The following is a 27,813-nucleotide window of genomic DNA, read 5'->3' on the forward strand; positions in this document are numbered from 1 at the left end:
GCCTGGTCCACAGAAGATGTTTATTTGATGTAACAAAACAATACAGTTAGTGTTAGAAGATCCAACCACAAAGAGCAAAAGGAATGAAAAATTTGTACAATGCACATAGAAAAACAAGATGTTTACTGTGACAACTATATATTTCTAAAATAATGCTTCTAAAATTACTCAATTATTGAAATCTATATGAAAACAGAAGGATGTTAATAGCGACAAAGTGCATAAAACCAAACATCAAATTTTGAGCAAATTAACATTACTAGGCAATTTTGCTAACAAAGCATGATTTTTTTTTGTTGTTCACAATCTGCTCAAAATACCTTTATACCAACAGGGTGGGCAGAACATTTAGGTTTAATATCAATTACACAATATTAGCATAAACTTCCACAACTACAGATAGGGTATTGTCTTCTTTTGAGCTGGCAAAGTGACTACAGAAACATCAAATCATTTCTCTGAATTGAGAATTTTATCCAAATAAATGCCACATACCTTCCAGATATATGTATATCTTTCTATATCATGTAAATGGCTTTACCCATTTAAATAATAAATCATACAAGCATTTAAGAATCATTATTATATGATTAACAATGTCATGTTCCAGGTTTAATAATTTCATAGGCCAAAAAAAATTTCTTCTTAAAAACTAGTTTTATAAATGCAGAATATATTGCATGAGTAACTGCTGGTATTTTTTTAAGAAAATATATTGTGCAATTGCGGCTACCATGTACTGCTGGCAAATCATTATTGTTTATGTAAAATGTGAAAAAACTGAGTAAAAATTTTTTAAACTCATCATGATGAAAGGTTACAGCCTTCTTAAAAAAATTATATTGGCATCTTATTAAAAATAATTCGATAAGGGACAAACTCCCTAGCCCAAAATAAATAAATAAAAAGGTGCATTTTAAAAATGATGCTACTGCAATGCAATGGTTTAAATACCGAAGAACTATGAAAATGTGCTGTGTGTGATCTGGCATTAAAGAACATACTAAAAAAGAGCATTAATGTAAATTAAGTAGAAAGGGGATCAAAATTGAACTAACCAAGTTTGTGCAGTATTTGTAGCCAGGCTTCTAAAATTAGATATAGAAAATATAAATAGACTGCTTTAGGTAATGAGCCACCAGTGTCCAAAAAAAGGAATGAGATTATGAAAAAGCTCAGTTAACTTGATCCAAAGCTCTGAGTAATTCTTCACCCTGCAGTAGGTTTCTGCTGCCTTGTATAGGAGCATTAACTTCACAATCATAACTGGTCAGCTGTGGTAGTCCACTCTCATCCATTGATTGCCCCAGCAGTCTACATGCTAAATCTGAAAAACAAAGAGATATATATCTAAGTATTCATTCATCTAATCAATGAATATTATTAAACAGCAACTATACACTAGGTATTGGGGAGAATAAGGCCAGTTAGCTCTAGAAGGGTTTTTAGTCTGTTAGGCAAAACTACAATTATGTAATCAAGAAAGTGCAAACAAGCATTACTGGTGCTATGTCACAACTGTTTAAAAGAACCTTGAAGGTGCAGAGGAGTGATTTAAACCAATTTAGAAAAAGGCATTAAAATATACAAGTTTCAGCTTCTATTCATTATTGATAGCACACAGACACAGATCAAAGAAGATAATTCAGAGTTCCATCTGGAAACTATTAGTGATCAAATAAAATGCAACCTTACTTTTTAATCCTGGTAAGGAATGGAAATCACTCTCACTTGGAGTAAAGCTCCTAAATAAAAGTTTCATATACTTTAATTCTCTTTGTGATATTTAATGGAAGAAAGAGTAAACTAACCAGAGGGTATTAAAATAATTGTCTTTTGCTCCATTCCATTTTGTTCACTAGATTTGCATCCTTTTACACGTTTCCAAGAAAGTGAGGTGGTAGTTGCACGATCATCTGGTTGCTGTAATAATGTTCCCTGAAAACAGTAAAATTATTTCAATTTTACTATGTTGAATTTTTTTTTTAAATCACGGACTTTGAAATCAGTATAAATTTGCTAACAATACATAGGCAGGATTCTTAAAGACTGCTCTCAGTTATTTAAATTCTATTTTTTAATGCTGCTGTGATGAATTCATTTGCCACTCATATGACAACTATGTAAAAATGCTTTCCAGTTAATTTGGTCTGAAAATATCGGTATGGCTTATACTAGCACTGACTGTGTTCTGTGGGTAAGAAGGAAAAGTAACCAAAAGGGAAGAGAAAGAGACTTGGTAATGATACTGGGTGTGGAATGAGGGGAGAACTATACTTACTCTAAATACATCTCTAGTGTTTGGAATTTTTTGAGACTGTATTCTTTAAATGTTTGTACTTTTAAGAAAGAACATGTACAAAGTGAAAGAAACCAATGTGTAACTTCTGAGAATGTACCATTAATATTTGGAAGATACAAGGAGTTACCTATATATCTAACTCAGAAATAGCACATCAGCTAGAATAGAAAAGCAAACATGCTGTCACACTTACAATTCCTACTGCTTGAAAAAGTGAACCATCATGTTCAATTTTTCGCTTTCTCTGAGCATTCTGCAAAGCTAGTATCTTTGGATTTAGTTCTTCCTCAGGAGCAGTAGTTCTGCAAACAATTTTTTAATAAAAAATATGGTTGTTTTATTTATTTTAAAAATATCCCGTTAGCTTTTTAAACAAAATATATTATGCCTATTTTCCAACATTAAGGGATATAATGTTATACATAAGTTTTCCTGATTATACTAAAGTTTATTGCCCTAAAAGTCAAAGCTTATTTTTTAAAACAAAATTTCCTAAACTATTCATTACCCTATTTATAAAACAGAAGTAAACAGAACTAAATTGATGTTAAAGAGTTAAATAGTGGCCTTTCATTCCACCTAGTACATACATATTCTTGGGACTACTGTAATACAAGATCAGTTTCACATTCGAATAATGCTTTCACTGTTTATAAAACACTGCATCTTAATTAGTTCATTTTAGCTTTGCTCTAGTCCCCAAGATAATACATGTATATAATACATATTTTATAAATGAAAAAATTGAGGCCTGTTAGGTAACTTGCTCTGTTCCTAATTAGCTGCAAATATGGAAGTACACTGTAGGTCTCCTAATACCCACTCTCCTTCCCAGTGATCTTCCCACTAAGCTGTTTTGCCCTCAGTATTGATCTGGTTATCAAACTTGAACTATCTGCAACTAAAATTAATAGTAAACAGTAAAGAACTGTTTTATGTGTCAAGTACATCAATTTTGTTATATGTTTTGTCTTTTCAAGAACCAGCTCCCTACCCCGAACCCCAACATAATGATAATAGATCCTTGCTCTGTTCATCTAGTTGAGAATGGCGTATGGGTAAGTGAGGTACTACTCTAACTGCTCTCCTACATGCAGTCTTGTTTTGCATTCTTAAAAAATTCTATAAAACCTTCAATATATAGACAGGCATATTTTAATTTTTATATACATATTATCTTTATTAAGGATAACTCAGTCTATCATGTAAATATCATCTTAGTAGTACTTTTAATAGTTATTTTCGATCTTTAAAACTTCAAGTTGTCTGGTTTGATATAGCACTTTGATTTTTTCAAATTACCAAGAGAGGTAGTAAAGAAAAAGCTTCCATATAGTTCTGAAAGGTAAATTCATTTCTTAAAGTGTTTAGTGCATACTGTACTGGAACTAATGTAAAAAAAAAAAATTGTTAATTTGACTAGATGTTTGTTGGACTTTGGTTTTCTTATTTAGAAAACTGAAAAATCTCATCTGTGTAACTAAATTACAGATCACTGCTAATTCTGTTGCTAAGTTCATTCTTTTCTTCATCCAATAACCATTTATAAAGCAAGTACTCCATGTTAGGTACTGAGTTAAATATTAGTAACACTGTCATTGCCCAGAGGAGCTCCAAAGTTGGTTGGTGATACAGTAGAAAAGTAATGTAGAATACTTCTTTGTTAATTTAAAGTTGCAAGATCTTTTCCAAGTTCCGGGAAAAGGTCTCTACTAGCATTCTAGGTCAAAGTAGTGATGCAGGGCAGGAGAAACAGCCATAAGCTCTGGCTATGGCAGTGCTTTTTCCTATTGCTATTAACATCTCAGTCTAGGCACTGTGGAGAAGGAATCGTTTCTGTCCCCACACACTGCCCCACTGACTCGTTTTCTCTATATAGCCTCAAAGTTAAAATACAGCAAATCCTATTGCAAATCATACACCAAAATTATAACTTAAAATTTTGGTGGTGTCCATATGTTTGCTCAAATTAACTCCATAGAAGCAATGTCATAAAACATGCTTAGATTCCTATTGTACCTCTTAAAAACCTATTTTAATACTTAGGGACTTCCCTGGTGGTCTAAGAGTTAAGACTCTGCACACCCAATGGATGTATTTATCAATATATCCATTTCCAACTCTATGGGTTTGATCTCTAGGTCCCACATGCTGCAACCAAGGCCTAGTACAAACCACCCTCCAAAAACCAACCTATTTAATCTGTGATATAGCTAGTGTTCTACAAATGAAAAGGAAAAACAAAATGCAGTAGTTATAATATGGTTATATATAACTACATAGTTATCTATCTACTAGTTATCTGTCTATATATGTGTGTGTATAAATATAGCTGTAACTATACATCCAAAAGTTTTAAATGCTTATTAAGTATCTGTATTGAATGCTGAGGACTGAAGACCATCAAGTTCAATTTGGAATGGAGAATTATTAATACTTTTAAGTTGGAATGGCTTCCCTGGTGGCTCAGATGGTAAAGAATCTGCCTGCAATGTGGGTTTGGTCCCTGGTTGGGAGATCCCCTGGAGAAGGAAATGGCTATCCACTCTAGTATTCTTGTCTGGAGAATTCCATGGACAGAGGAGCCTGGTGGGCTCCAGTCCATGGGGTTGGAAAGAGTTGGATACAACTGGGCAACTAACACACACACTTAAGTTGGGATGTGTGTTACCTTTTCTTCAGGTAAGCTTAAAAAGAGCTCCGAGAGGATAGTTAACTAGTCTGATTTAAGCAATTGCAAGAAACTGGGCCAGTTTTTATACATTTATAGAACTTACTGGCTGGATTTTATTTTTAGAGGTATTAGAAGACCTCCTATTCCTACATTTAGATAAGTGATGTGACTATAAAGTAATACATAAGTTAATTTAGAAACAATTTTTTGAGTGCTTAAGTTCAGAATTTGTTATGTCAATTTTATGTTCCTTAAAGTATAAATATGAAAAAGTTTGCTATGTTTAAAAATAATTTACCATCATACACATTTCCTTAAGAATAATGACCAAACTATAAGTTTAATGTTACATATAAATACCTTTGACTCAAAGCGACAGATAACACATTAGGGCTTCTTGGATGAGATTTTTCTGTCTGTTCTATGACTCCTTTTCCTGCTCTGTTGGGTGAGGCTGTCCGACTTCCAGTATCACTATATGGTGACGTTGTGGCACAAGGAGGTTCTTTAGGTACGTGGGGAGGAGATGGAAATGCAATCAGTATTTTAATGTCTTCCATACCATCTTTTGTCACTGTTTTCAATTCATCACTGGTGGCTGTGGTAGTGACGGTGGCTATAGGAGGTTCTTGCATTTGAGTGGGCTGGAATACTGTATTTGTGCTTGCACTCTGAGGACTTGTAGAACTGTTTTCCAGTGGTGACAACTGATCGAAGGAACGTAACTGGAAGTCATCATCCATTGGGATATAAGGAGCTAACATCTCCAAGTCTAAATCAGTGTCCTTTAAAACAAGATACATGAGTTTTTACAATGGCCATACCTTATGAAGCAAAAATAAGTTAAACCCACAGCCACTTGAGAATAAATTTTAACAGAAAATATATATAATAAACAAGTTTATATACCTGAGTGGAAAATGGGTTCTTTGCTTCTGTATCTTCAGCAAAAAGTTTCTCTACCAATTCCAACTTGAATTCATTGACCATATCACTATCCACATCAAAACAATATTCACTGGGACTGTTAGGCTGTAAAAAGAATTAATATATTTTACTTTTCTCTGAGGAAGCTTGCATAAATGTTTTGCTAGTTGTTAGAATTTGCAAACCTGATCTCAGAGAATACACAACAGAACTCTTCTCTTCTATCAAATTATCTAACTAGTGAGAAATTAAATTTTTGAACTTACACTTATAATTTTGTCAGTATAATCATTTCTAACTGTGCATAACATCATTTATAAAATTAAAAGATGTGTTTATCTGCTTATTCTAAAGAATAAAACTCACCTAATAGTTCAACTCCCAAGGGTGCCTAGCTGGCCAATACCTAGATGATACACTCACTGGAATCTAGCTGTGTACTGAGGCCACGTTGCTATAGTGATCTACCTAAAAATCGCACAGCAAATCTGGGGGCTGGAGTAGGGACAGGGCTGCAGACTGAAGTTCTTTACTTGTATTCCCCTTAATGAATGTAGTACTAGTTTAGTTTTCAGCAAGAATTCTAACCAAAAAACAATAGCTATATATTCTAAGCATAAACTTTTGCCTTCCTCATCTTAACATTTGTTAGATTTATTTTGGTTGGATTAAAAACAAAATGATTCCAACATTTTTGTGCTAGACAAAACTGAGCCCCCAGAGAATAGATACATTCTCTGAAAGGCTATGACATGTCAGATCTGCTACTTTTAGCTTACCAGTTTGAATGAATAAGTATTTAATGTAAAATAATGTATCACTTGTAAAGGCTTACTTGAGCCTCATTTATCAACTCATAATACTCAAATATGAGTAGTCCCCGTCCATGAGCATGTTTTTAGACATAAGAAGCTCTGAAATCAAGTATGTCTAGATTGGGATATAGAGCCCTATTTGATACCTTCAGTCTTGGCCCAGCTAGCCCTTAAAGATTGTTTTTATTCTGTATATGAGAAAACTAATATCAAGACAGAACTTAAATTTAATATAAAGCTTTTACTCTGGGTAAGACTTGGTATTTTCATATAATACTTACACAGAATGTCAATACAGTGATGGAAATTGTACTAAACTGGGCAAAGCCCTTTGCTACTAGATAATTCTCCAACTCAACGGGTAATATGAATGGGCTTGGAGCAGTCATAAGCACACAGTATTGCCCTCTGTGGATGTCTAAATTCAAGACTTTTATTGTCCTGCTGATATTAAATACACAGAGGAGCAATGTATGTTTTACCTTTTGCCTTATGTTAAGGCATCTCCTTCCCACATTCCTGTTTTTGAGCCTGAAACATGAGCCTGAGGTCAAAGGTAGGCATAGCTTTTGCAGTAATTTTAAAAGTGCTAAAAGTCACACAAACAAAACTATGACACGTGGTTCAAATCTACAAATACATCCCCAAACATTAAAATCTATAAGTTATCCTTTTCTAATTATATTATGACACCTACCTCAGGTGAACTTTGTCTGGTGCTTCCATCAGAAGGACTAGCTGGCTGATCTTGAATCTGGGGCATGGTAAAAGAAAGTTCCAGTGACTCTGGATTTGGTTCTAACTTTAATGCAACTTCTTGGTTGAGTGCAGGGTCAGCACTACTTCTAAGTGGCTTTGGAGTTTCAGAGGCAGGTAATGGAGACATTGCCAAATTTATATTCTGCAATTTCTCATTAGATGAGGGGAGCATTACATCATTATACAATGGAACTTCCTCAAGTTGTTGGTCATCAGTCTCTGTGTCTGTAGGGGAAAAATCAATTTAAAGATTACCTAGATTTTAACATATACAGAAATTTATGCCCCCTCTTACAAAAGGTTTGTCTAGTTGACTTAAGTAACAAAAATGTTACCAAATTTTACTTAATCTAAAAGTCTGCAGATACTATGGTATAACTGTGGGTCTGAGTTATCCTACCAATCCACTACTGACAACTTCTGTAATCTATATAGCCTAAAAACCCCTGCATTCCAACCTTCTCATACCTTTTATTCATTAAAGTTTAACCTAGTTTGAAATTAGTTTTCTTTTTCAATATGTGATATTATGGTACGACTCCTTATTTATTCTTTAGCTCAACTTATGGCTGCTGCATATAGCTGTCCACTTGTGCAGAAAACATGGCAGCAGGGTACAGAAGGACAGCAGCTGAGAGCAGTCAGAAGCAGGAAGGAGAGATGCCCTAAAGATATTGAAGCATCATCTCCAAATCACAGGGCCCAAGGCCACAATGTCCAAATGATTATCAACAACAAATGGTAAAGTTTAGGCAATTAACAAAATAACTAAAGACCCACCATTGCTGCCAAAATCTAAAGATATGATTGTGTCTCCAGCAGCTGGGGCCAGCAAAGTTAAAGCATCAGGCTCCTTCTTAAGTTTATCAAAGAGACTGCTTGTATCTTCTGATTCAACTTTGGTGAATAGCTGAGTCATTTTCATGTCTGAAGATTCAACTGGTTTGAGAACACATTCTGTTTGTTGAAGGGAGAAAATCAAGTCGTGCTGAATAATACCACTGTCAAAAAAAAGAGATTAGTAATTCTTAAATGACCACTTGACACAATGTTGGAGGAGAAGGACTCTGAAATGTCTCAAAAAAATTCAAAATTCTGCTTTATGGAAGGATGCTTAAAACATGTCTCATGCCTACCTGGTCATGTTCAGGGTTTAAAATCCCAATATGAAATAAAGACCTATTATATTAAAATTCACAATACAAGATAATTCAAAAATTTGATTAATTTCAATTAAGAAATTTCAGCTATCCCTTTGAGAAGATTGGTAGTGACAAAGAAATATAATAGTCAAGTACATGTAGGACAATAAACAGATCTTTTGTGCCCACATGGAATGAAATTAACACAGAACTCTTGGACACTAATATATGAAGCATGATCTAAGGATGGTCCTAGAATATTAAGATATAAATGACAAAGGTCCTTCGCAGAGGGGCACTGTTTTTTCCATGGTGGTAAGAAAATGATCTGCGATACCACCTATAGGATAGAGTTGAAGAGGGATGATGAACAACAGCTCCATCTTCATGTTTCGCTTAATTTTGTTGTTGTTTAGTTGCCAAGTCATGTCTGACCCTTTTGCAACCCAATGGACTGTAGTCCACCAGGTTCCTCTATCCATGGGATTTCCCAGAAAAGAATCCTGGAGTGGATTGCCATTTCCTTTTCCAGGGGATGTTCCTGACCCAGGGATCAAACTAGGGTCTCCTGTATCCTCAAGCGGATTCTTTACCACTGAACCACTGCTGCTTTAATCAACAAACTTTAAGTGTTTACTAAATGAACTGAGGATTCAAAGTTCAAAATATCTAACCCTTGCTTTAGGCAGTGTAAAATCCAATGTGAAAGTAGGTGTGCAAACAATTAAAATACAAAGTGATAATTTCTAAAATGGAGGAGGTTTGTGTCACAGAGGTCAACAAGCTGAAATTTGATAGCCACAATATTCACAAGCCAGTCCACTAAGAGAAGAGTTCATGAATACACAAGAGTCATGGGTCCCATCATACAGCCTTTTATAGTAATCTCACAAATAATTTAACTTAATCCTCATTTTAACCTTTTGAGGTAAGTTTTATTATCTCTCCTAAATGGATGAAATTCAGAGAAATGAGATTTCCCCAAGTCATGGAATTAATGAGGGACAAAGCTATGACACAAACCTAACTATTCCAGGGCCAGAATTCTTTTTATAAAAATAATATAGTTGCCTTGAGATAATTTATGATGATAGCTGTATGACTAGAACAAACTAATCCATCAGAGATGTGGTAATTTTTTCAAGGTCTTTTTTTAAATGGGAGTAGAAAGGATGGGGATGACTAGCTACTGATGGTAAATAGTGGAATCAGTGAAAGATAGCTGGCTTAGAAACTCAGAATACTGGAAACAGTAATTGGGTAGAAACATGAAAATTCAGTTATCATTTATAATCTTTTCTATAAAAGAAAAGAGCATTCAAAGACTTACTACTTGCTGCCCCCAAATATTTATTTTCCAAGCTTACCTCACAACATAATTTACACATACAATGCACTGGGGCTGAGAGTTCTTAGTGTTATATATGACAGTTGCTTGAGTTTCTATCCAGACATATCCACCTCTTTTGGCAAGCATTCTGTACTGTCCTGTTGTGACTTGTCCTTTAGTAAACACTAGGAGTGAAAAGGAAAAAAGTGTCATGTAGAGAAAATAACTTCAAATTTTCAATTGAATGAATAAATGCAGAATGTTGATCACTGTTTTAGAAAAAAAGAGAAATGTTTAATCAGTTGTAACTGTTTAAATTAAGAAACAGTGAAAACACCCCAGGATAGCTGAAAAAGTACCTATTCCATTCTAATCCCCCAAATACACTCCTTTCTTGCCAACCTTCACTTTAAATAAGATGAAAGCCAGGAATGAAGGACAGCAGTGACTAAAACTCCTTTAACAACTTACATGTTGAACATATCAGAAATATTAAAGAATGAATAACTAATTCTACTGAGAACATTTAAGAAAGGGGCACTGCTACCAGTTCCTTAAATTCCTACTATAGTTTCCTGCTATAGTTGTGCTAGCATATGTGAATTTCAGTTGGTATGCTAAAGTCTTCTGGCAATGTAGGCAATCTTAATTATTGATTTGGAAGAAGTACTAGATAAACATGATGATGTTATCATGGAGTATTGAGACCCTGACTGCAGACTTAGGCCCATTCTATAGTTCAAGGCTAATCATGCTAACTCAGTGACATTCAGGCATCCCCAATCACATTGGGAAGTCATATTTAGGGACAGATTAAACAGGCCAGTGAGAAATTCCAAAGTTTTACTTATCACGTGGTCTTCAAATAACATTCATATGAGTAAAACTGAGAATTACATCTTATGTCAAGGTTTTTATTTGTACTAACTGTGCATGATGTTGATCATATTCATATTCATTAATCCATTGAACAGTTACTTTCTGAGTGCCTTCTTTGTGTTAACTGTTCTTAATACTTAGCCATGAGTTCTGAAAATGATACTATAATAGTCTGTATTTTTTGTCTTTGTAAAATGCCAGGGTAGTTTTATATATTATCAAATGATTCTGCTTTAACTGGTATTAGTTATAACAAATATGAAACAAAGATTTAATGATCTAGATTACTTAAGAAGAGGTTTATTCAAGTGTTTGGTCTAGGAAGATTTGGTTAATTTTAACCAAAAAGTCAGATATACAACCAAACAGTAGAAATTGCAACAGTTAAATAATTAGAATGTCTATACTTACTATCATGATGAGTTTTGGTCAGATGGTCAGAGTCCAAGGCATGATAATATTCATAAATTGAGCGGCCCAAAAGTTCTTCTGGCTCATATCCCATCAATTCTGTAATTCTGTTAAGTAAAAAATATAAGAATAAAACTGACATAAACTAACTAATGAATACAATTTTGCTTCTTCGGAGTATCTGCTATGCATTAATCTTATGGATAATTGAATTTTCAAAAATAAAGAGCATTCTTCTTGGTTTGAATAAACTTATACCTCACCTTTAGTAAGTCTACAGATACTAAATGCAGCACCATGCATTCCTTTAAGCTCCAAGGGTTCACCCTGCTGCTTAACCCTTCTATCTCCTTCACCCAAACTTGTTACCTACTTTATCATATTTTATTGTACATACTTTTGGTAATAAGGCAATTAATTAATATAATAGTTATGAAGGACTGCTAAATTAAATGATAAAAGCTTCAAAGGCAGTTAATGATATTTAAAATATACACTAAACCCATAACATTATTTTTACCATAAAACCAGATTCTTTTTGTGTGTATACGTATAAAATCAGATTCTTTATGTGACAGTTCTCCTAGGCAAGGCTTCACACCTTGGGGGATCAATATCTATGATAAAATTTTAATATGGGAACTAAATAAATTCTTATTATGTTGGTTTGGGAAGATGCTCTTGTACTTACTTTTTGAAATTACAAAAAATTATAGAAATTCATCTTAGATGAAACAGTGATATCAAACTGAAAATGAACTAGAAAGTAATTCAGTTACCCATTCTGTTCCTTAGCAGTTCAGTTTGGACACAGACTATATTTTATGCATCTCTCTAACCACAGTCTGAAATGGAACCTATTTCATGAGAAATAGTATCATGCTAACAAAAATATTCTCTCCTCTTCTGGGAGCAAAAGATGAGTTAAGTTCTTTGATTTCTCAGGCTTTAGAATTCAAAGGACTTTCTAACTGAGGTTCAAGCAAAAGTTATGTAATATACTGTATACAAAAATATAAAAAACCAACTAACTCTAGAAAACACACAGGGGAGGTATCTTTATCCAAAGAAATGTATAAAAGTAATACTGTTTGTTGTCACACCTTAAGGAAAGATCTGCCATAGTTTATTCCAAAATAAATAAATAGATAAATAGCTTATTTGTAAAAAAAAAAAAAAAAAACAAACTCAACCTTGGACTGCAAGGAGATCCAACTAGTCCATCCTAAAGGAGATCAGACCTGAATATTCATCAGAAGGACTGATGCTGAAGCTGAAACTTCAATACTTTGGTCACCTGATGCGAAGAACTGACTCATTTGAAAAGACCCTGATACTGGGAAAGATTGAGGGCAGGAGGAGAAGGGCATGACAGAGGATGAGATAGCTGGATGGCATCACCGACCCAATGGACATGAGTTTGAGTAAACTCCAAAAGTTGGCAATGGACAGGGAGGCCTGGTGTGCTGCAGTCCATGGGGTCGTGAGGAGTCGGACACGACTGAGCGACTAAACTGAACTGAACTGAACTGAAAGCAAACTAAGCCAAAATCGAAATTTGTTTACTAAGGGCTATCTCTAAACACATCAACACTAGGTGGCAGCATTACAAGGAAAGCTTAAAAAAAAAAAATCACAACAGTCCTAATTATGCTTTAATAGTGAAGTCACTCAGTTGTGTCCAACTCTCTGGGATCCCATGGACTGTAGCCTACCAGGCTCCTCCGTCCATGGGATTTTCCAGGCAAGAGTACTGGAGTGGGTTGCCATTTCCTTCTCCAGGGGATCTTCCTGACCCAGGGATTGAACCCAGGTCTCCCACATTGCAGGCAGATGCTTTACCATCTGAGCCACCAATATAATTTTAATTGGTCTTATATGGGTTATATATTTTTAAAAATTCTCATGGAATTAAAATTTAATTATTTAAACCTTAATATTCTCATATGTGCCTGGCATTGTTCTAGATATGAAAATGCAAAGGCAAAAAAAACTCAACCTATGGTGAATTTTCTGGTGCACTTAACCATAGTACTTAAGAAATTATGTGGCAGGTGCAGTGATAGTAATACTACAGGAATTAGAGGAACCACCCCTGTCCATGATAAGGAATCATGGGGATGAGGGACAGCTTCTTATAGGAGACTTATGAGTTGAGTATAGAAGAGAGTCAAAGAGAGAGTAAATTATTTGGGGAAGAAAGTACACTAAAAGCAAAGACAGAGATAAGAAAATGCTTGACATTGTACAGGCAGGCTAGGGGGGAGGTAAGGCTGCAGAAGTAGGCAGGAGAATCAGATTAATGAGAGCTTTTGGTTTCCCTAGCGGCTCAGACAGTAAAGCGTCTGTCTGCAATGCAGGAGACCCAGGTTCAATCCCTAGGTTGGGAAGATCCCCTGGAGAAGGAAATGGCAGCCCACTCCAGTATTCTTGCCTGGAAAATCCCATGGGTCGCGGAGCCTGGTAGGCTACCGTCCATGGGGTCGCAAAGAGTCAGACACGACTGAGTGACTTCACTTTCATTTTTGTATATCATGTTAAGGAGCTTTGATTTAATCAGATGTCAATCAGTGCTTCTCAATCTGAGTTGAGGTACCACTATCACTAAGGGACAAAGGATGTCAAAATATAACAACATGGTTTCCTAGAAGGTCATTTTTATTCATATTTGAGGGAGAAAGGTAAAGTTAATTTAATATTAGCTTTTTATACCAAAAGGGGGAGGAGTGATCAGGAAAATTTAACCAAAAAGTGTTTGTAATGGACTATAAACCTATAATCTAAACCAACTATGCAGTACACAATTCATTTGTTCTAAGTATCATGGGGCAGGAACTATTTAATATTAAGCTTCATTTCTACCTCAATATGTTATTGTGCCACAAACATAGTAGCTACTCAAATGTTTGAATGATTACAAATGGAAATTAGTACAATTAATAATAGTTATTTGTGGGATATTTTAGATGTAAGAACTCTGATATGTTAGAATTCCTCAATAATGAGCAAAATTTTTTCCACGTTGGTTCTTAATGGGTATAGCTGTGAGAAGTTCTGAAAAGAGTAACCAGAAAACATCTATCTCCTGGTCAGACTCAAAATCTTACTTGGTTGGTCTCTAAGCAGGCTGCTTTTAGCTCTCTATCACAACCATTTTGCTAACTTTCTGATATAACCAGAAGGGCAGTGTCACTCCCTTTCATTATCATTCTAACTCCATCACTTTCCTTTCTTCCCAACCCACCCCTATACTTTATATATTGAGTTCAAAAACATAAAAATAGTTTCTAAAGAAGGATGGGCAATATCTGTTCTATCATGCATTGATATAAATACTGGCACCAAACACCATAAAATATGTCTTAGCATTTCTGTCTTCATTTTTCTTAAAGTTAACCCCAGTGGTAAAGCAGTCACTATGTGCACTAGGCACTCAACAAACTCTTATAACCCTTACCACAGCCTTCTGAAGCATGACCCTATTTGGAGAAGGAAATGGCAACCCACTTTAGTACTCTCACCTGGAAAATCCCATGGACGGAGGAGGCTGGTGGGCTACAGTCCATGGGGTTGCAAAGAGTCAGACATGACTGAGCGACTTCCCTTTCTTGTCTTTCTTTCTTATTTAACAGATAAGGAAGATGAGATTTGAAACAGCTAAGTTCTAACACCCAGGCCACACTATAAGTACCAGGACTACAAGCCAGGATTGAATCAAGAATGATGTGATTCCAAAGCTAGTGCTTTGTCATATTTTCCCGCCCAGTAGGAGAAGGCAATGGGGCCCACTCCAGTACTCTTGCCTGGAAAATCCCATGGACGGAGGAGCCTGGTAGGCTGCAGTCCATGGGGTCGCTAAGAGTCGGACACGACTGAGTGACTTCACTTTGACTTTTCACTTTCTTGCTTTGGAGAAGGAAATGGCAATCCACTCCAGTGTTTTTGCCTGGAGAATTCCAGGTATGGGGGAGCCTGGTGGGCTGCCATCTATGGGGTCACACAGAGTCGGACACAACTAAAGTGACTTAGCTCAGCTTAGGATAGGGCTTAAAATCAATTTTCTTGTATAATGTTCAATTTTAAGATAATACAAATACATGTATTATACTGTGACAAACTGATGCTCAAAGAAAAGTAGAAATGTGTCTAAGATCATCTGGATATAGGCAGCAAAGTCAGCATTTAGTAGTCTAGTTACAAAACCTATGCCTTCAGCCACTATGTTACAGTTTTACAGTAAAAAATGGGACAAGCAAGCAAATAATTACAAAACAGAAAAAAGGCTATGACAGACCACATATAAGGAACAGTGGCTTTTTTAAGTTTGTGTTTGGAGTTAAGAAAACTATCACTGTACTAAGACAACAAAATAGCATGTGGAGTTCTCTGGAAGTAGGACATTAAGGGCCACATCAGAAGGGTCTTCCCACCCTCCTGATTAATATGGGGAAATCAGGAACGTCCATGGCAGTCCAATGGTAAAGAACTCACCATCCAAAGCAGGGACACGGGTTTGATCCCTGGTCACATCCCACATGCCACAGGGCAACTAAGCCTACATACACGAGAAGGCCGTGCACCTCAACAAAGGCCTAGCAGTCAAAAATAAAAGTCTCCTCAAAAAAAAAAAAAAAAAAATTGGGGGGAGAAGTCAGCAGGGGCCAGATCATAAATATCTTTCCTTGCCACGCTAAGAAGTTTAGATTTATTAAACAGGTCTATTTTTCTTTCAGCTTTTCAAAACGCATGTCTTCTTTTGATAAATAAAAATCTCCTACCCTTCTAATATTTTTTATAAACAAAAGTTTGTGTGTGAAGATGAAGGGAAGCAATGAGGCATTTTCACAAGACGTGATCTGATTTCCACATTAGGAAGTTCACTTCTTGGAAACCAGGATGAGATTAAAAGGGCACAAATCTGTTGGCAGAGATGCAGTTAGGAGACTTAAATGGCAACAGTTCAAGCCAAAGGTAATAATGAGCTGAAGAACTCAATGGCAGGAAAGCAAGAGTGGAAGGAGGGAATGGAGGAGACATACATAGTAAATCTATTAAGATTTTGAAACAGAATGTAGATCAGTGAGCAAAAGAAAAGTTAAGGATGACTTTCCAATTTTTGCTGGAGTTATATGTCTACACTGGTATATTAATCATGACAGGTATTGTAAGAGGAAAAACTGTTTCTGAAGTTGTTTTGGGATAGGAGTGGTTCAGTCAGATATGGAAATATTTAGTTTATAATACAGAAGAATATGTATCTAGATAAAAATATCAAATTGGCAATTAAGTAGAAATAGTTATGGATAGAAATCTGCAAAACAGCACCATCAGCAAGGATAAAGCTGCTCAGGAAAAATATGTAGGATGAGGAGATGACCAAAGGCTTTCCTTTCTAGTCCACAACCAGAAGTAATCCTTCCTCAAATTATGTATTGTATGTCTCTGAAATATATTTATTTTTTTCTTTAAATAAATTAGAACACCTAAAGGAAAAAAAACCTCATCTTAATAATCACTGGATAGCACCTGCTAGAGTAAGTATGCATGGTACACAGTAAATATTCAATAAATGTGGTTTAATTAATCTATAAAGTTAATCTTACAAAATTCTAGGATGTATGATTGTATTCAACTTAAGTGGAAGGAAGCCTACACACCACAACTAGAGAACTAGATTTATTAAAGAGGTCTATTTTTCTTCCAGCTTTCAGTCTTCACTATAGTCAACAGTTAAAACAATTTTGTGGACTAATTAAAAATTTCAAGTTATATTTTCACTTACCTTTCATCACAATAAGAAAATTTCATATCCAGACTGTGACGACTGAGAAAAGTCTTGCTGTCTAAAGGAATTTCAATATTTGATGGATGAGGAATGGGTTCACAAATCAGCACCAAGCACGTCATCGGTGGTTTCTTATACCCACACTGAGATTGGTTACTGTTGGTATCGTATACATGAATATGGCCTGTGCAGTGAAGTACCTGAGTATGAAGAAAAACAAAGCAGTTTTTTAAAAAAACTTATGCTAGTAAAAAACAAAACGCAGAGACAGTTGAGTCTGACATGGCAAGTAAGCTTTGATAAAATTTACTATCATTAGTAGATCACTATATTTTTGAAAATCAGTGTTTTTCTCTACACTACCACCCTAAGATTAGTCTTTGAAAAAATTTCCCTTCACACAAATCTGAGCTTGTTTTTCATTTATCTGGCCACTATACCTGTTTGATGGTTATTTCTTGCTCTGATGACGATGTTTCAAAACTGAGCAAAGAAATGATACAACAATAAATAAAATATTAATGTGTATCAAGATTCAAACACTGGGTAGTTGGCAAAGCCAAATGTGCACATAACTTAAGTTCATGCCTCTTAACTGATGAATTACTAAACTTTTTTGGATATCAAATCTATAAACACAAAGGAACAATAAGTTTTCCCTCACAGTTCTAATGCTGTCTTAATACTAGTAATGTCAAGATGCATTCGGAGAAGGCAACGGCAACCCACTCCAGTACTTTTGTTTGGAAAATCCCATGGACGGAGGAGCCTGGTGGGCTGCAGTCCATGGGGTCGCGAAGAGTCGGACACAACTAAGCGACTTCACTTTCACTTTTCACTTTCATGCACTGGAGAAGGAAATGGCAACCCACTCCAGTGTTCTTGCCTGGAGAATTCCAGGGACAGAGGAGCCTGGTGGGCTGCCGTCTATGGGGTCGCACAGAGTCGGACACGACTGAAGCAACTTAGCAGCAGCAGCAAGATGCGTTAATTTATCTAGAAATCAGCTGCATTCACAGATCATTTTTATACTTACTTTCCATGTTGCAGATTTTATGTTCATAGTTCTCCCCCGGCTAGTTAGGGTACACTTCATTCTGAGAAAAAAGCTCCGCTGTGTATTTTGCTCTTTACCCTTTTTCACAAGGCCTTATGAAAACATGAAATAAAATTTAAAAACATAATTAATTACACAAATTTGTTACAGCAGAAGTAGCACAGTGCCCAGTACTTAGGTGCTATTCAATGGAAAGTCTCAATATGAGAACAATGCTTCACACCTGCTTTGCTCACTCCAATACATCCAAGGGATTTAATGCACTTGTAGTAAGTAACGGGTTCACAATAGCAGTGATTCCCTGAGATGGTGAGATGAGAATAACACTTAATCATTGCACATTCAAGCCAGTAGAGTTGGCCAGATTACAAAGAAATATAAACACGGTATGAATTTGCTCCCTAACTGTGTTATCAGTGCATAAAGCACACCCCCGTCCCCAAAAAAAGAACTTAAGCAAACTCCTCCAAACTTTTACTAGATGTGTTAGCTCAATTTATAACATTCTGTATATTTATAGAACTTTTAAAATATAAAATTTCTTTTTAATACCAAATAACATTTTTATATATCTGATTTTTCTAAAATCTTCCTGTAAAGCAAGGAGGAAATTATCTCTACTTTGTTACTAGGGGGAAAAAAAAACATATTAAATGACTTTTCAAAGCAAAGTTAGAATTAAACAACCTGAAGTGTATTTACTCCCATTCTAAGCCTCAATAACTAATAAAATGAGATTACACTCAACTAACAAAGAGCAACTTGATTTCTTCTCTTCATTGATCAGTCTGATTCAAGCCAAGTACTTCATTCAAATATTTATTATTCAGGATCTGGACTGGATATTTCAGGCAATATAAAGATGAACAAGACACAATGCCTGTCCTGAAGAAGTTAAAAATTGAGTAGATGTAGTGACGTCGGTGACAATAACACAATGTAAAGTAAATGCTCAAGACTTACAAGAACACTTTATAAAAGTACAAAGAGAGATCAAGAGATAACTTTAAGTTAAGGGGAAATCAAAAAGTCCTTCTCAGAAAAAGAGACATTAGAATTTCAGTAAGTAGAGATGAGTAACAACATTTGGGCAGAAGGAAGAGCGAAAAATATAGAGGTGAGAAAAAACATCACACATTTGGGGAACAGTGTGCATAATTCAGTTTGACTCTAATATAAAGTATATACAGAAGAGTAATCAAAGTTAGAAGGGATGGTTAAGGCTCTAACTAGAGAGGGCCATGGGTGCCACAATTAGATCAGTCTTAAATATACAAATGCAGCTTCCCCAAAATTTTGAGTTGGGAAGCAAAATAGCAACCTAAGGAACATTAATATAGCAGCAATATATGTGTGTTAGAATATAATGATGGTAACGAGGGGCTGAGCAGCAGGCAGTAGAAGTGAAAAAAAGGTTGACAAAAGACAAATGAAGAGGTAGAATCTATAAAAACTTGGAAGATTAATGGAAATAAGGGAAAAGAGAACTTAAAAAAAAAGATCTGGAGATTTTAAGGCTAATATATTGAAAGAGTCAAGTCAAAAAGAAAACATTTAAATTTAGGCTTGCATAGCTAGAAATACTGGACTCTGGAGAAAGAAGAGTTCTAGTTCATACTCAGAATTATGGAACATAGGCAAGTTGGGACAGTCTTGGTGCTGATACAAGTGATTCAGGTTTACTTAAATAGGACTGAATTTGCCCTCCCTAGAAGCAATTGAAAGTAAATGTTAAAAAGATGCGACAAGAACGATAATGGCCTTGGTGATGGTATAGGAGTGTGTGTATGGGACGGGTTGGGGCAGGGGGAGAGGGGCAGGGAAAGGGTCCTTGTGGTAGCAGCAGAGATCCACATGTAAAGTCTCTGAGGTATTTTCAGTCCTTCATAATCTAAACTTGAATTAGACTGCCCAATGGAAACCTAAAGCATTTCAACTGGGACATGAAGATAAATTTAACACTAAGGTAAGTGAAAACTACTAGCATTTTCTTAATAAAAAAATTTTTAAACAACTAAGTTTTCAGTTCTATAAAAATAAATACTTTACAATAATTTAATGAACTCTAAATTCTATTTAGAATTTAAATGAAATAGGACTATGCTGTATAAGCATACCATAGGCTCTTAGTGTATCATTAAAATGTCCTGTACTGTAGCAGCCCTACTTTGCTAAAGGTGAAAGTCTGCATTTTTGTTTCCCAACAAAATATCAGAAATTCACTAACCACCATTAGGAATTATTTTTTTAAGTTCATAATTAAATCACAAATCTATTACAATAAGAGTAGTACATGTGCTTTAACAAAAGCATTTGGTTAAAAACATACTTCTAAGCTCTAATAAGTATACTAGATCTGATTTAGAATAATGCATTAGCATCATCACCAAACCAAAATAAGACTTCCAAATATCTATGCATTTATAGTCTAGACCAAGGGAAGCAATAAACTGCCAATACAAACGTCAAAGTATAAACACTAGAAGTTATATATTAAACTCATCAACAATCCACTTAAGTCCTTGCTCAGAGTATATTTACTCCTCCTTTACACAAAATTCTAAAAAGTATGCATTTGCTTTTCCAAGTTCACAGTAAACACACAACATGAAATTAAAAGAAGAGGGCTCCAAGGTAAGAAATGGCAGTAGCAATGTATTGAGAGTTGGTGAACATGGAAAGAGCTCTAAAGTACTAAGGAGTATGGACTTGAACCACTCTACCTTAGTTTAACGCTCACTGTAGTAACCAAATAATCTTTGGCAAGTTACTCAGTAACTCTGTAACTCAGTTTCCTCTGTAGAATAGAAATGGTAACTTCATAGGGTTTTTAAAGGAGTAAAAGCACAAAAAAATGCAGAAAACAGTGTCCGGGCACAGATAATCTCTAAATAAAAGTTAACTTTTAGTAGAAATGAGATGAGGTTTAAAACGAAAACCATAAAAAATGACTGACAATAATCAATGAGGTTTAATGTAGAAACAAACAAACATATACTTAAATGGGAGACCTACAAAGAACAACTGCAGAGCACAGTGACAAATTTTCAGTGTGGTAACTTTGAGTCGTGAAAGAAAGATCAAATTATGATCCATATACTCTGCTTAAGGCACAGTTATGAAAAGACTTTATTTGCTAAGATTTGTAATGCACAAAGTACTTTTTTCCCAAATCTTGGAACATTTGATTATTTTTAACAATTCATTCCTAAAAGTTAAAGGTCCTAGTAGGTCTTTTTTTACAGAGATGGGAATACCAGATCATCTTACCTGTCTCCTGAGAAACCTGTATGCAGATCAAGAAGCAAGTTAGAACCTTACATGGAAGAACTGACTGGTTCAAAATTGGGAAAGGAATACCTCAAGGCTGTATATTGTCACCCTATTTATTTAACTTATATGCAGAGTACATTATGTGAAATGCCAGGCTTGATGAATCATAAACTGGAATCAAGATTGCTGGGAGAAATACCAACAACCTCAGATATGTAGATGATACCACTCTAATGGCAGAAAGTAAAGAAGAACTAAAGAGACTCTTGATGAGGGTGAAGAGGAAAACAAAAAGGCTGGCTTAAAAACTCAACATTCTAAAAATTAAGATCATGGCATCCAGGCCCATCACTTCACGGCAAATAGAAGGGGAAAAGGTGGAAACAGTGACTGATTTTCTCTTCTTGGACTGCAAAATCACTGTGGACAATAACCGCAGCCATGAAATTAGAAGATGCCTGTTTCTTGGAAGGAAAGCTATGACAAACCTAGACAGCATATTAAAAAGCAAAGACATCACTTTGTCGACCAAAGTCCATATAGTCAAAGCTATGGTTTCTCCAGTAGTCATGTAAAGATGTGAGAGTTGGACCATAAAGAAGGCTGAGTGTCGAAGAATTGATGCTTTTGAACTGTGGTGCTGGAGAAGATTCTTGAGAGTCTCTTGGACAGCAAGGAGGTCAAGCCAGTCAATCCTAAAGGAAACCGACCCTGAATATTCACTGGAAGAACTAATGCTGAAGCTCCAATACTTTAGCCACCCGATGCGAGGAGCATACTCATTGGAAAAGACTGTGATGTTGGAAAGCATAGAAGGCAGGAGGAGAAGGGGACAACAGAGAAAGAGATGGTTGGATGGCATCACTGACTCAATGGACACGAGTTGGAGCAAACTCAGGGAGATAGTGAAAGACAATCTGGAGTGCTGCAATCCATGGGGTCACAAACAGTTGGACACGACTTAGCAACTCAACAACAACAACAAAAAATGCAAGGGCATCCGTAATATAATACTTTGTAACTGAACTATATAGTCTTCAATTATTATGAACAATCTAAGGGGTCAAATAAGAAGTTATGTTTTAAAATTTGGTTAACTTTTTCTTGGGCATTCGGAAGCTTGAACCCAAACTGGCACCTTAACTTTAATATTAAACTATGTAAAATCCTATTATTTGTATGACTGACTTCCTTGCCTTAATGTTAATATTAAATTAACTTACTTGGTCCTGATTTTTATTTATTTTTCCATTTTATTTTATCAAGTCTTATATCTCTATAATTATTTACAGAATTAGATGGGCTTTTTTCAAAACGTAGGTATTTTTATGAAATTCCTAAAAAATAGAATAACAGATATAACAAAGAACAGAGTAACATTTTATTAAACATGAAATGAAGTTTTGCCTTAGGTTAGTACAATAGCAAAATTTTAAGATTAGTGATAGTATCCAATTAAGTAAAATCACCTGTCACAATAAATCAAACAAAAAACTTCTCACCATTTCTGTGTGTAAGCATTTCTCTCATTTCCTCATGGTCACATGGATGAGTAAAATCAAACACACTGTGTCCAGTTAGTTCAAACTGTAAAAATAAACACATTTAAAAAATTAGACCTGTAACACAATCATAAACACATACAGAACAGCTCTTAATATGTGGGCATTTTACCTGAGTTAATCCCATGTATTTGTTCACATTATCAGAAATGTAAATCATGTCACCATCATCTGTGAGAACCATAACAAAACCATCCAAGGCTTTCAAATAAAAGCAATTCATCTGTGCCTTCATTTCATCTTCAATATCCAAATCACCTAAAAAAGGCACAAGAAGAAAAAATGGTTAAAATTTTATACTTAAATGATAGGAACAGAGACTAAATTTAGATTTGCCAGCTGCTTTTAATGATGATTATTTAAAGTAATGAAGCAAGGCAAACCACTGAAAAGAGAAGGGTCATGTCATTAAAAGTAAGATAAATATAGGTAGGTAGGTAAGTATGGCAAGAGTAAAAGAGGGGGAGGGAGGCCAATATCTTAACATTCCTGACTGAAGCTTTAAAAGCAGGTAATAAAAAGGATATCATGTTAAAGAAGTGAAAGTATGACCACCTTCTAAAAGTAATTTCCAATTTACTTTTGATTTCTAATTTTTAGACCTATCATGTCCTTGTAAAACAACTCACCAGCATCCAGAAGTTTCCTCACACGCAAATAGCTGATGGTGAGCCTCATAACAGAAGCCTTATCAAGATGCGAGCTTACATTATGGGGGAGTGGCAACTGATGAGCAAGCTCATAAAAAACTTCAGACTCTTTACTTCGACGAGATCTGGCTGCATCTCTAGACTTCTCTTTTCGACGTTCAGAACTTATCCTATTTAACCAAAAAGGAGCAGGAGAGGAAAAAAAGACAAAACGTCAGTTTGCCTTTGCTTGAATAAAATTCATTTTACATTTTTCTTACCACGAAAAGATTAGAAGATGCCACGTAACTGTATAAAGATTTATTCTACTACATAAATGTATTTTTCAAGACAGCTATACAATTTTTTGGATTACTATAGACAAAAGGAACTCTCACAAGAAGTCCAAGATACAGCTCTTCATCTCTCCAAACCAAGTGTTTCCTCCCTGGCACATCAAATTGGACTGGATGTTTTTGATTTGGCCAAAACCTTACAAGTAGCCTGTATATCTAAAGCTGTACTTTCACAGCCATTCACAAGTAGTCTTAGAGCTTTCTTACTCTCTCCCCTACCACACGAGCAATACAGACTATAAGCTCTAGGAATTTACATTAGCATCTATAATCAGCTACTGTTTTCAGGTTGCTTACTCCCTTAGCAGTCCCTTATCTTTACTGACACAAAAGGTACCAAATAAATGCAGGGGTATGGAAAAAAAAAAGATGTGGCACAATACTAAAAATTTAAGAGAACAGGCCAAGAAAGATTACTGGTGAAGATGCACGCATGTGTGCTCAGTCGTGTCCGACTCTTTGTGACCCCATGAACTGTAGCCCACCAGGCTCCTCTGACCATGGGATTTTTCCAGGCAAGAATATTGGAGTGAGTTGCCATTTCCTTCTCCATGGGATCTTCCCGACCCAGGAATCAAACTTGAGTCTCCTGCATTGGCAGGTGGATTCTGTACCACTGAGCCACCTGGGAAACCCAAGAAAATTACTGAGGGTGTCAATATAATTATGTATCTTTAGGCAACTCTTCCAAGAATAAAACCAGTTAGAAAGATTTTCGTAAGTCATCCAAGCAGAACCATCTTTCTTTGCATCACTGTAGCATTATCTATTCCTCCTGACCCAGCTGAAGGTAGACAAGGCTAACCTGGTTCTGGCCTTAGCTGCTTCTTTAGTAGCTATTGTTTATTAATACCTACTACATGTCAAATATTATCCTGTACTACTTCTCTCAAAACAATCTGTAAATAGATTAAATATTATCCCTATTTTATATATTAGGAATCTGGGATTCATTAGGTTAAAAATAGCCATGCTGTAGCAGACAGGATTTGAATGTAGGTGTTTTCTTATTTACTTCTCTGCTCTTCCACAAGGCTTTATCTTCTTAATGCAAAATGTGGCTTCTACCTCAAATAGCTGCTCTCCTATGACCCTCAACCTAATCCAATTAAGTCAATTATTTATTAAATGTTGAAAATAACCATTACCATTTACTAAGCACTGAGCAGTATGTTAAGGATCTTCCCAGCATTATTTCGGTTAATCTTCCTTATATTCTACGAACTAAGTACATAATTGCTTCCAGGTAAATCTCTTCGCCCTCCAGCAATCTGCAAAGCTACAAAGATTCAATCACAGAAGTAACATGCCCCAAAACAAGCAAGGTCCTCCTCAGAGTATGCTCCTGTTAAGCTGTATAATAAAAAGCGAAATTCTAGCATCTGCCTTGTGACAACAGTGGTGATAGTTTTAGCACTTGCTCAAGTTTGTGTGCTCATCTGACTTTTACACGTTCATAAGGCATGTGAATATTTGCTATTATTAGTAAGTGAACTTTGATAGAAAAAGTTCAATTCAAGCATCTAGATCAATTTAACTTGAGTATCTAGAGATTTAAGGTGAGCTATTAAAAAATATTACTACTTATAACTTGGTATTTGTGAATTAGGATTATCTCAATGCTGTAGAATTTTTTTAAAAAAACACAAAAATATATTACATGCTAAGGCTAACATGAAAATCTGACAATGTCCTCAGTCTAAAACTTCATTTTTTTATTTGCATTCACTGTTCTCATTGACTTTAAGTAGATGTTTTAAATGTACAATAATAAAAGTTTAACATCTCAGATACTGCTTCTCTCACTTCTTTTCACTTATGGATTGGCAGGTAAGAGGCAGAAATGGCAGTGGGAAACAGACTCCTATCTGGTTCAAGTAAAATCAACAACAACAACAAAAGAGTGATAATCAATGATCTTATGATAAACATGGATATTGGTTCAAATGCCATATTTAGTCCAGGTAATCAGAATTTTACCAGAAACTTCCATCAGATTTACTAAGCCCTCTTTCATTTAATTACTCAACCAAATCTAAGCTACCAACAAATTACTGCCCAACTGAAATACTTGGTGAAAAACAAATCCTTATATTACATATTATATGCTTTTAAAGGGCATCTGATCAAGCTAACCATCATGATGCATTATCTCCATACTTTTAGAAATATTTGTATTGTTCAGAACTTTGAAGATAATGATTGTCCAAGATATGGCAACTAAGTTTATAAGACAAATCCATTACAAATGACAGTTTGGAAAAAACATTTAAAGGACAACGTATAAGCTAGTGAAGACTGTGAGAACAGGAATTTGAGCATTAGCCAAGTTTTTAGAAAAAAAAAAAAATAAGCCTTATCAAAAAAGTAATATGATACCTCAAGAGTTGACAAACCTAAGTTAGATGAAGAAGGTGATGAAAATCAGTATATCTTCTATTCATAATCAATCTAGACATAAAGCAATCAGGAGACCTGTAATAAAGATTTAATGAAGAAATTTATCTGGTGTTTTTCACATGTGACTATAGGAGCTCTTAAAACATTTCTCAGGTTAAAACTAAAACGTCCAAAACTCTTAATAAAGTTTCAGCATCTGAACTGCCCAGTTTCTTGTCTACTCACAGGAAGGCTCTTTTTATCAGGTCATACCTCATAGAATTATAGTACTTCTGGTAGAACATGGAGTCTACGTTCCACAAAGGAGAATCCTGTACTATTTACTTACTTATTCTTAGATGGCACCATACAACTTTTGTAGACCAGAACAGGCAGATTTTTAGCATGCAAATAAGGGCACCGTTTTTCTCTAAATTATAAATTCCATCTATGTTGTTTTTATTAAGTACAGATCAAGTAAAGTTCTGCCATTAATATGTCTGCATAAGGTGCCATTCATAATCTGATAGTCATGCTAGAAATCAGTCAAGAATACAGTAAAAATTCGGTCTTTTGAATAGTTTGCTTACCCATTTCCATGACCATTTTAGAATCAATGTTTGAGTAAACCAGCAATACAGCTCAATCTTTGTGATACTCTAGTTTTCACATACTTATTATTTCATTATTATTTAACATACAGTACTGGACAAAAAGCTTACAGTTACACCTTCATATGATTTTGTATAGGAAATACATTTATAGCTACAGTCTTATTCAGTTTCTTGTGTACAGAGTTCATGAATAAGCAGTAGCCATTTTACAGAGAATGACAATTATTCTTCGGATTAGTAAGAATAAAAAATAATTGCATATGTTCATTCATCTGTATTGTCTACTAATTGCACAAGAAAGGCCTGTTGGCATTCCTAATTGTAAATGACTTTAAGAACTGAAGTTAGATCATAATCATTCAAAATGTTAACAGATGATCAGACATTTCTAATAAAGTTAATGTATAAATTTCTTAAAAATCAACTCTATTATTTGCTGCTTTAAATATTCTTTCTGACCTTGAAGGTACAAGTTGTTGTTTTGCACTTCTTGTGTAAGTATTTATATAAGATAGACATTCTGAAGTGAAATTCCATGATCTAAAGGATGTGGCATTTAAATTATCCTTTCCAAAACAGTCTGTTTCCATTTTTTTGTCTCTGCCAAACCACAAATGTGTGCATTTATTTGCCCATGTTTTCTGGGCATATTATTTCTGCGCATAATATATCAATATTATGGATCTTTTTTATCATTCTAATTTTTGCCAAGCTGTTAGGTAAAAATTGTGTATCTCACTGTTTTCACTGCCCAGTACTTCTTGATGTCTCCTCAGGTCAGAGGAAATACCAAGGAAATTTTCATTCTTTAGTTGGCATTTTGGCCTGCAGCTTTGAGTCTAAACATCTATACATGGTACATACTACGTACACATTGGTATTCTAAACGTTTTTCAACTATTAACTTATTTAACTTATT

General features: G+C 35.1%; 1 protein-coding gene across 3 annotated transcripts; it reads right to left on the reverse strand.

The window, feature by feature from the left end:
• HIF1A (hypoxia inducible factor 1, alpha subunit (basic helix-loop-helix transcription factor)) lies at window positions 1-27,813 on the reverse strand. 3 transcript variants are annotated; one of them, XM_010847647.1, is made up of 15 exons: window positions 26,298-27,813; window positions 23,546-23,736; window positions 23,029-23,174; window positions 22,857-22,941; window positions 18,061-18,173; window positions 17,022-17,224; window positions 11,240-11,346; window positions 9,987-10,134; window positions 8,258-8,478; window positions 7,416-7,702; window positions 5,886-6,008; window positions 5,337-5,761; window positions 2,496-2,604; window positions 1,812-1,938; window positions 1-1,327 (listed from the first exon to the last, which is right to left on the reverse strand). In XM_010847647.1, the coding sequence occupies exons 2-15, from the start codon at window positions 23,592-23,594 to the stop codon at window positions 1,176-1,178; spliced, it is 2,295 nt and encodes a 764-aa protein (XP_010845949.1). In that variant the 5' UTR covers window positions 23,595-23,736; window positions 26,298-27,813; the 3' UTR covers window positions 1-1,175. The 3 variants fall into 3 exon arrangements, with proteins under 3 accessions (XP_010845949.1, XP_010845948.1, XP_010845947.1); XM_010847646.1 differs by having other exon boundaries at window positions 26,281-27,813; XM_010847645.1 differs by lacking the exon at window positions 26,298-27,813 and adding an exon at window positions 25,050-26,261.

The sequence above is a fragment of the Bison bison genome, unplaced genomic scaffold (assembly GCF_000754665.1).
Source record: "Bison bison bison isolate TAMUID 2011002044 unplaced genomic scaffold, Bison_UMD1.0 scf7180017864254, whole genome shotgun sequence".
Lineage (NCBI taxonomy): Eukaryota > Metazoa > Chordata > Mammalia > Artiodactyla > Bovidae > Bison > Bison bison.

Bases quoted from the DNA above. Each gene is read 5' to 3' on its own strand.
- HIF1A (XM_010847645.1), bottom strand. From the start codon at position 25,093: ATGCTGGGAAGATCCTTAACATACTGCTCAGTGCTTAGTAAATG. The intron at 18,174-22,856 runs GTGAGAAGTTTT...TGTTTTCATAAG, and splicing joins AATGCTTACACACAGAAATG to GCCTTGTGAAAAAGGGTAAA. The intron at 7,703-8,257 runs GTGGGTCTTTAG...TTTCCCCTACAG, and splicing joins TTTAGATTTTGGCAGCAATG to ACACAGAGACTGATGACCAA.